This window comes from Mus caroli, chromosome 9 (assembly GCF_900094665.2).
Source record: "Mus caroli chromosome 9, CAROLI_EIJ_v1.1, whole genome shotgun sequence".
NCBI lineage: Eukaryota > Metazoa > Chordata > Mammalia > Rodentia > Muridae > Mus > Mus caroli.
In genome coordinates, this window is record NC_034578.1 from 94,792,673 (window position 1) to 94,802,726 (window position 10,054).

Sequence of the window (10,054 nt, forward strand, 5' to 3'; positions counted from 1 at the left end):
GAGGCAGAGGCAGAGGCAGAGGCAGAGGCAGAGGCAGAGGCAGAGGCAGAGGCAGAGGCAGAGGCAGAGGCAGAGGCAGAGGCAGAAGGATCTCTGCGAGTTTGAGGCCAGCCCTGTCTATATATAGCAAGTTACAGGACAGCTAGTGCTACAGAGGGGGAGAAAGGTGGCGAGGGGAGGGGCATGAGGCCAAGTGAGCACTTCTCTGTAGCTTATTTTACAAAGTCACATTACGTTTTCCTACCTTCCCATCCACGTACACAACTCGTTTGCCTGATGTGGTCCCATGTTCAAATTCAATCTTGTGGACTCCATCACTTAAAATAACATCCCAGATAGCTGCAACTTTCATTTTCCCCAGGCTACACAGGGGGCAAAGGGGACAGAAACGAAGCCATTAAAATGGGCCAAAACGGTAACCGAATAACCAATTAATCCTCCCAAGATGAAAATAGTCAGTTTTGTTTTTAAAGATAGGGTGCTATGTATTCCAGGCTGGCTTCAACTTATGATGCAAGCCTGGGTTTGTTTATACAATAGTCAAGATATGGAATATGCCTAAGTCCCCACTAACGCGTAAATGGATAAAGAAAATGAAGGCAATATAAACACAATGGAGTATTATTTATCCATGAAGAAGGATGCAATCGTGCCGTTTGCTGGACAATGGACAGAACTGAAAACCAACATGTGGAGGCAAAGAAAGCCCACCCAGAAACACCAATGTTACCTGTTGTCTTTCATGTTGCACCTAAAAAAAAAATACAACCCACCAACAAGACCACTGCCATCATCATCACCACCACCACCACCACCACCACCACCACAAACAAGGCATGAAAGTAGGGACTGTTTGGGAAAAGGAAGCAGACCAGCAGAAGCTAAGAATGGCGCCCGTCGGCGGGTGTATTGTAGGGAGGGATAGTCAAAGCATTAATGTCCACTGCTAGAGTCTCTTAGGTAGCATAACATGAAAACACAGAGAGGCAAGTTGCCTGGTCAGATACGACTGACATCTGGGCGCGGCTACCATAGATGGCTGGCTTCAGGCTGAGCCCTGCTCCCCAACCTGGGCTGTGGTCTCACCTGTGAAATTATGGCCTATGGACACCTAGCAAAGCACCGTGTTGGATCTGATTCCTTAGACTGCAAAGTTTTGCTCCTGCAGCAAGCTTGGGGACCGGAAGCACTGGGAGCATGCGCGTTGAACAGTACAGACTGTGATCTGCGGTCCTGTGTTCCTGGCCCTACCCATGTAGCTGTCTAACCTGACGCCTTTGTTCTCCAAACAGGCCTTCCTCAGCCTGTACCGGGACATCATAAGTCCCACCCTGTGAGCAACGCACAACAACAAACGTTACTAAGAGCCGTCCTCTTGGGTGCCTGGCTCCGTGGCTGGGGTGAACTTGGTGGACACAACCCCAGGACCCCTGCTGCTCTGAAGCCTGTGGAAGGTAAATCTGCTCGTGACGTTGGTTCTCTAAAACCACTTTCAGGCATCCCTTTCCTCTTCTCTGTCTTGTGATACTGGAGACTGGGCTGAGATGTTCGATGTCTCATTAATTGCTCAAATTGGCCTTAAGTTCACGCTGTAACCCAGACAGACCTCAAACTTGCAATTCTCCAGACTCATTCTTTACTTCTCTTAAGACCCAAACTCCTTCGGGTGGACTCTGATACACTCGGGAGGCAGATGTAACTAACATGTGCTCTCCCATCCTCATACATGGTTGCCTTGAGAATCTTCTCTTTGGCAAAACTCATTTCAATGATGGGCATATTTTGAGCCACACAGAACAGGCGCTTGTTCCAAAACCTCCACACAGTGGAAGAGGCAAATGGACCCTGTCACATCTCTTTGATAAAGACACTGATTCCGTTCATGAAGGCAGATCCTCTGTGACCTAATTACCTCCTAAAGGCTCCACCTCGTAACACTTGTGTTGGAAGTCAGGTTTCAACATAAAAAAAAACTTGAAAGAACCCCAGCATTCAGATCACAGTCTTCAAATCTGCTGGGCCTTCAAACCTGCTGGGCCCCCAGAAGCCCCCAATCCCTTCGCCTGTGTCTATTCTGTTGTTGGGCCTACTCTCTGGGGACCACTCATTGCTCTTGTAAGGTGGCTATGTTGGTTAATTAAAAAAAAAAAACCCAGATACACAAAAATCAGTTCAAAATATGCCAGAATGTCATAGTCTCCTATAGTAATATTTTGGGCATGTATTAGTGACTAAAATGATTCGAACAACTTACAGGAGGGACTGTTAATTTGGGCTCAGAATTCCAGAGGTGCCAGTCTGCCTGTGGCAGGGTCAGCATGCTGGATGGGCCACTTCATACCATGGTCCCAGAAAGCAGAGCAGGCGTGACTGACCGGAGGCAGAGGAAAGAGGGTACAGGAAGAGGCCAGAGCAAGACAGCATCCAAGAACATGCTCCCAGTAACCTACTTCCTCTGACTAGGCTCCATTTATGACCTTTCCCCCCTACTGATAAAACCATGCTATACTGTGAATCATCAAGGAATTATTATCCCATTTATTAGGTCAGAGTCCTCACGATCTACCCTGGAAACATCATCGCACTGCAGATTGCCTCACTAAATCGCTAGGCATTTCTCAATCCAGTCAAGCTGACAGAGAAGATTAGCCAACCCAGAGAAGACAGGATTTAGGAATTTTACAGACTGGAGAATGGAGAAAAGTGATTAAGGAGTAGGAAGTAATTGGTTTAAGTGTTCATGACCAAACTTTAACAATTACGACGACCCCAATGTCAGCGCTGAAATGGGTGGTTCTAAAAACCAGCTAAAAGCAAGCGACTAGGAGGACATGAAGTAGGTTAAGTCTGGAGGGTTTAGTCTGGAATTAAGAGCAGGTAAGACAGGTTAAGTGTGAAGAATTTGTTCAGGTTTTCCTTGGTTTCATAAGAAGGCAGGAAAAAGGCGTCATTTTAGACAGGCAAAACAATCCCTCTCTGGATTCTTAATCTTCTGACACCTTGATCTCGGACTTCTCAGCCAGGACAGAAAGCAACAAATTTCGTGGTTTAGAGATTATGCAGTCAAAAGCATTTTTGTTATAGGAGTCTGCGTGGCCCCATCTTACAGCTCATTTCTGTAGCTCGATGGCCATGTAAGGAAAGGTTGTTCCAACTTTGGGATTAGTATTGTGGATAAGGTGTCTAGGCACTAAGCAAGTGCAGTCTGGGAGAGGAGACAAGCGTTGACAAGAGGAAACAACCTATTGATTAGGTTAATAGATCTTGCAAATGATATGACTGAATGCCAGAGCAGATTGTGCCTCAGCAGTTCTGCTGAGAGAGCTTTGTCCCTGACCTTGAAATGGAAGATTTCCTGTAAAAGTAACTTCTATTTGACGGACGTGGTTGTCATCTCCTAGGCTGGTGGCCTCCATCTGCTAACCTGTGCCCAGTCCTGAAAGCTTGTAGTCTCTCTACAAGCCTTTCCAGGCCTGGAAGGTTTTCAGCCTCAGAGACTTACTGCTGAATAAGCTCACCCTTTCTAGCTCTTTCTGAACTCTGGCTGGCTAGTTGACTCAGCTGTTCTCACTCAGGGCTCCTCTCCACACTGATTCAATCTGGCTTCTCCCACCTTCTCCTGACCTGTTTTGGTTGGCCTCATACTAACTTTGGCAATATGTTCTATTGTATTCTAATGTGTCTCCTTCTCCTTTTCTGTCTCATTCTGCCTTTACCTGTGTCTAGCTTGTTCTCTGTCTGCACCCTGTCTCTGTACAACTGTCCCAGCAAAACTGCCTCTCTGTCTTTCTGTATTGCCCCTCAAAGTAGCTTCCCTTTCCTCTCTCTGTTCTTGTGTGTTGGGCAGATCCTATTCTGTCAAATCTTTCTCCGAGTCGTCACTTTGTCTGCCACTCAATTAGACATCATTTTCAAACATGAATGCTTTCTTCGACAAGCTGACTTTACCATCATTGTTTGGGATTAAAGGTGTGTGCCAGAGCAGCCAGGTTGCCAAATTAAAATCCCTCTACAGTTCTCCAGAAGAAGACTTCCTAGTAGCTTTCTCTTCGTTACTTGTTTTTATTTGTGAAGGCGGTGGTGGTATAGAGTGGACGTCTCCAGAGGTGACACAAGGTTGGCTGGTTTCCTCCCTAATCCTTAGTTGCCCCCCTTCTGGATTTCTTATTATCAATACTTAATTCTGAGAAACAACTCAGAATGGGAGGAGCAGGAAAGCCTAGTGGGGTTGCAGCTCACAGCTTATCAAAGGATAATATTTTCTCATAAAATTCAAGGAATCTAGCTATTTTTATAAGACTAATAAGGCATAATCTATCAAGTTCTTGCTATGTGACTCCAGTTCTCACAACAGTCCAGTGATTATATTTATTCTATTTTACACAGGGACCCAAAAACCCTTCAGAAGTTATGGGGTTTATATTTGGATTCAGGCACAGAGAAGAAAGGTTTATGTTAAGAGATAATAATTTGAAAAATATTATGCTTGAAGAAAAGAATTGCATTTAATATTTGGGGCTCACACTCCAAGCTACAGTGAAATCTACACTGGAATTGGACAAGGTGACCTGTGATTGTTCAGCCAGCTAGTTCCTCTCTCTCTAGTCTCTGGTATGCTGGACTTGAGAGACAGTTTGGGCTTGGTTTTGTAACTATTTCACAGAGGCAGAACACCCGTGGGAAGAAGAGTCATTTATTATCTACCTACCAGGACTACATGGCAGGAAATCATGTCTGAACAAGGCACCGCAAAAGGTCTTGAACTTAAACACGAAACATTCTTGTTCTGGCTGACTGAGCTTGTGGCTTTGTTCTAAGTCTCAGATTGCTTTCCTGGTTTTTCAGGAAGTATCTGAATGATGGTTAGCTTCATAAGCTGCTTCTCATCATTTTGACCACAGGCACTATCGCTTTAAGAGAGCAGCTGGAGATGCATCCACCACAAAACAAAACGTGAGACAGGTCATATGTTTATGCTTTGTTTTGGGTCTCTTTTTTAAATGGGTTGGCTGATTTTCCAAATTTGGTATTATCTATCTGTCTATCTATCTATCTACCTAAATATCTATTTTTTTCAAGGCAGTGTTTCTTTGTATACCCCTGGCTGTCTTGGAATGTATTCTGTAGACCAGACTGGCCAGAACTCAGAGATCCACTATCTCTGTTTCCCTAGTGCTGGGATTAAAGGTGTGTGCCACCACTGCTCAGCTAAATTTAGTTTTTAAACAACAATGAAGACTGAAACAAAAGGAAAATAACTATATCAGATACCCAGAGATAAAATTTAATGTTACCTTCCCAGCATTGGCTTTGTAATAATGGAAGAAGCACTAGCACTTTGGAAACCATTTAAAAATGTGGCGCCTCCTTTTTACTTTCTGGGATTTAGGCTTGAGCCACCTCTTCATCTCCCTGGCAATTACTGATCAGGAGGTAGGGTATATCTGGCAGGTCCAACTGGCTCAATAAAACAAACAAAAACAAAACACAAAACTGGAGAAGTTTCTATAGGAAAAGAAAGTATGTGGTCTTGGTTGCTCCAAGTAGGCAGCTGGAAAATATGTATGAATTTATCATGTTTTCAACAGCACAGACTAATAGCAGCTGGGCCCACTTAACCATTGAGATTGGTTTGAAGCCGGGCATGGTGGCACATGCCTTTAATCCCAGCACTTGGTAGGCAGAGGCAGGCAGATTTCTGAGTTTGAGGCCAGCCTGGTCTACAAAGTGAGTTCCAGGACAGCTAGGGCTACACAAAGAAACCCCATCTCAAAAAACCAAAAACCAAAACTAAAACCAAAACCAAACCAAACCAAACCAAAAAACAAAACAAACAAACAAACAAACAAAAACAAAAAGAGAGAGTGGTTTGAATTAATCAGTCTTAAAGTCTCCCTCCTCTAGGATTTGTGTTATGTGACCTAATCAATTGCTTTATTGTTTAAGGCAGTTTGAATTAGTTGGTTTTTTGTTTGTTTGTTTGTTTGTTTGATTTTTATTACTCACATCAAAAGTAATTCTAACTCAGGCCTATGGGTTTGGCTCAGAAGATTGGGAAAGTCACCCTATTGTTCCGGAAAAGGTAAGCAGTTAGATTGTCTTAGGTGGCTGAAAATGAAAATCTGCCAGCTCCTTAGTGTAAATATCCAGATATAGAAAGGGAAGGGGCCATGAGGGGGAATAGAGGGATTGGGATGTGTTTGCAGGGAACACATACAGTTCACACTCACTGTGTGCCTGAACGTGGGCTTGAGAGCAGTACTCTCTTAAGAGATGTGCCCTTGGACCTCCCAGAGAGAGTCACTTTAGTTGATGTATTAGGGTCACTAAGACCCTGATGGGACTTGCATTTCCCAAGTCCTTCTGGAAATGCCTGTTGTCAATACCGCCACCGTGTGGCTGTAAGTTGCAAGGACAACGATGGTAGATTCCTGAAAACTCGAGGTCTTCCTTCAGGCTGTGAACGTGATTTTTTTCCCTTACATATTTTGGATTTCTTAACCCGCTTTTGGCTTTTGAAAAGAGTGGAGAAGGACCTTCGTTTTATTTTTTTCCTTGAGCCAAGGCCTCCTGTAGCTTCTGGTGGTCTTGACTTTTGCTATGAAGCCAGGGATGACCTTGAAGTCCTGATCTGCCTGTACCTCCTAAATTCTGGAATTACAGGCACGTGTCAGCTCGCCTGTCTTAGGCCATGTTGAAGAATGAAACCCAAGGGCTTCCGGGACGCTGAGTTCTACCAACTGATCTACATCCCCAGTCCCTCTTCCCCACCAGGTTTAGAATCAGTCTTAATTATTTCTCAGTGGACAGTTTTCCCTCCTGGCTATACATTAGAATCACTTGGGGGGAACCATATAAACTCTGGACGCGTGGGCCCCACTTTAGAGATTTTGATTTAATTAACCTGGAGGCCCACAGATCGTTTTCAAGGCTTCTCAGCCTATCCAAAGTTGAAGCATGAGTTGTGCCTCACCGTCCTTATGTAATCTTTTATCTCTGTAGCCACAAACCCTTTATTAACCAGGCTTATCAGTGTCTAACAGGAGCCCAAACTGCCTATCTAGACTGAGCTTCGTCAGGCAGGCATCTCAGTTCTTCGTAGACATTTGAAAATATTCAAGGAGAAAGTGAAATGTTATCAAGAAATGCTTATTGGGGTTGCCCCGTGCAGACAGTTCCTGAAAAAGGCTCGCAGTCATGGTGTGAGGGGCAGCTGTAGGGAGCGCACGCATCCAGTGATAATAAGGCAGCCCCGGCCTCACTTTCACTTGCGACCGCAAATGTGTGTATTTCTAGCTTTTTGGGGATCAAAGAAACTCTAGACTGGTGACTGAGCTACTATCAGGCGGAGCTTCCAGGAAGTGTCACAGCGCCTGCTACAGAGTAGCCGCCGCAAGTCCGGGTCAGGTGGGAGTGGAGGCGGGAAGAAGCCCAGCCCCGTGGGCGGAGCTAACGATAGAGCACGGCTTGGGCCCGCCTTCCCGGCGCGCCAGGTGGTGGTGTCCCGCCCCGCTGGGAGGCCATCGACTGCGTCAGTTCGATTGGTCAGCCTGGCTGCGCTAACGGTCGCGTAGGCGGGGCTTAGGCCGCGGGGCGGGCGCGGTGGTAGCCAGAGGCTGTGACCGAGGTGAGTGGTGCTTGGGGTCGCCGAGGATTTTACGTGGGCCCCCTTCAGGTGCACGCCCAAAGGTGGCTTCTCCGGAGTCGGGAGCGTCCCACTCACCAGCCAGGGCCCCCAGGATGGAGTCGCCCCGGCTCCTACGCGCTAGCTAGGAAACGCGCGTGCAGGTGTGGGCGTGGACCTCCCTGCGGGGAGCCCGCCTGTCGCTTTGTGTCCCTCGCTCCTCACCCAGCCTCCGCTCTCAGCTGAGTGTTGAAGGTGAGCGACCTGGTAGAGGAAGCAGGAAACTGAGCTTAGACTCCTACATGGAATCGGCTGGATTCCGGGCTAGCTCCAGCTCTCTTTGCGGCGCTGTCAGGTGATAGCGATTTGGAGCCAAGTGGGAGATCGCGGAGGCGAGTACCCCTCCTGTCAGACTCATTACAAATTCAGGGGTTGAGAACTCCGTCTTTATGTGGGTTCACGTTGATTAATGTGAAAAATACAGCAAAGCCTAATCAAGGTTCCCACTATTATCAACTAATCAATAATTGTTCACGCCACGGTGCAGGCGTAGAGAAAGAGGACAACCTTGGGTGTCGGTCCTTTCCTCTATCTTGTTTGAGACAAGGTCTTTTGTTTTTCTGCATACTGTAGGGACTAGAGGGGAGAGCTGCAGTGTCTGATTTCCCTACAGGAGGCCCGAGGTTACAGAATTCTCGCCTCCTGTGGATTCTGAGGATTGCATCTCAAGCTTTCTTGCGACAAGTGCCTTTACCCACTGAGCTGTCTCTCTAGCCTGCCACTTTATTTTGTAATCATATCAGCGCTGCAGGCATCGGTTTCAATCTTGTGCATTGCATGGATTTTTGTAAATAGTAAATAGCTAGTAAATGGTAAACTGTGAAGAGTAAGTTGCAATGTTGTTGGTATTGAATTGTTGATTCACGTTTAGGCAAGGTTTCATGCAGGCCGTCTGAGGCCGGCCTTGAATTCCTGATCCTCCAACCTCTGAAATGCTGGGGTTACTGCTAAACACCACCACACCCAGCTATTATATATATAGGGTTTTTTGTTTTTGTTTTTGTTTTTTGTTTTTTGTTTTTTGTTTGTTTGTTTGTTTTTTGAGGCAGGATTTCTTTATGTAGCCTTGGCTGTCCTGGAACTAGCTCTCTAGACCAAGCTCACCTAGAACTCACAGAGATCCTCCTGCCTCTGCCTCCTGAGTGCACACCACCACCGCCTGGCTATAAAACTTTAGTATGTGTTGTATTTTAACAGATCCTCAGATACCTGCAGGGCAATTAGTGAACTGTTGGGAAACATGGATGGACTGTGTCAAAATATCCACTCCCCCCACCCCCCCATGATGGCTGTCACTTGTACTCACACTCCGGAGGCTGAGAGGCATGGGTTGCCTAGGCTAGTTCTAGGTCAGCCAAGGTTCTGTTTCAAACATCTCCAGTTTCATCTTTTTCTCATTTTGTTTTTCTCTTATCTTCTTTTTCTCTTATTTTCCTTTTCTCTCTTTTCTTTTTCCCCACCTTCCTTTTCTTTTCTTGAGACAAGATCTTGCCATGTTGTCCAGGTTGTCTTGGAAGTCACTATGTAGACCAGTTTGGCTTTGAACTTAAGGAGTCCACTAGGATTTGCTTCCTGAGTGCTGGGAATAAAGGCATGCACCACCATCCGCCACTAAACATTTTTACCACTTTTAATTATGTGCGTGTTCATGTGTACAGGTACCCGTGGGGGCCGAGGAGTTGGGTCTCCTGGAGCTGGAGTCATAGGTGGTTGTGAGCTGCCAGGCGTGGGTGAAGGGGATTGAACTGTGGTCCCCTGTAAGAGAGAACATGCTCTTAGCACTGTGCGGTTTCATTTCTGTTTGTTTTTGTTTTTTGTTTTGAGACAGGGTCTCTATATATAGTCCTGGAACTCACTGTGTAGACCAGGCTGGCCTCGAACTCACAAGATCTGCCTGCCTTTGTCTCCCGAGTGGTAAGATTAAAGGTGTCTACCACCGTGTTTGGCTTCTTTCTTTTCTTGAGATAGGGTTTTACTATGTAGCCTGGGCTCTCTCATATCCTTCCTAAGACCCAAAGCTGGGAATCATGGGTATGTGATTTTTTTTTTCTCCTTTTTGTAACACTTGGCTTTATTTGCCACGTGGCTAAACAACGTCCATCCTCTACTTCCTACTCTAGGAGTCCTGTGTGTTAATAACACTCTGTAAAGGTTCTGCCTTGGCCCTAGGATGCCTTTATTTTTTTTCCTGTGGCTTTCAAGGTTCCAAACCCGTGTCTTGTTAATAGTCTGAATGGGGAAAAGACTACTACAGACGATTAGCATGTTTGCATTAATAGGTAATACTTTGTGTCAATTTGTAATAATTGGAAGTGTGCTCTTGAAAAAGCTTACAGATTTTTACTATGACTTTTTTTTTTTTTTTTTTTT

General features: G+C 45.7%; 2 protein-coding genes across 5 annotated transcripts in view; one reads left to right on the forward strand and one right to left on the reverse strand.

Moving 5' to 3' along the window:
• LOC110302247 (fas apoptotic inhibitory molecule 1-like) overlaps positions 1-1,238 on the reverse strand; it is an 8,059-nt gene extending 6,821 nt beyond the window's left edge. Inside the window, exons 1-2 of the mRNA XM_021173084.1 lie at positions 1,087-1,238; positions 245-362 (exon numbers count right to left, since the gene is read on the reverse strand). Of these exons, the coding sequence (XP_021028743.1) occupies positions 245-352 (108 nt within the window). The 5' untranslated portion in view covers positions 353-362; positions 1,087-1,238. The remainder of the gene's footprint in view (positions 1-244; positions 363-1,086) is intronic.
• Positions 1,239-6,922: 5,684 nt separating this feature from the next.
• The window catches only part of Cep70 (centrosomal protein 70), a 50,983-nt gene continuing 47,851 nt past the window's right edge, over positions 6,923-10,054 (forward strand). For 3 of the 4 annotated variants that reach the window (XM_021172783.2, XM_029481713.1, XM_021172782.2), the window contains exon 1: positions 6,924-7,627. The gene's annotated coding sequence lies outside the window, so the exon portion shown is untranslated. Of the gene's footprint in view, positions 7,628-10,054 lie in introns of all 4 variants that reach the window. The other variant, XM_021172784.2, reaches the window with a different exon arrangement.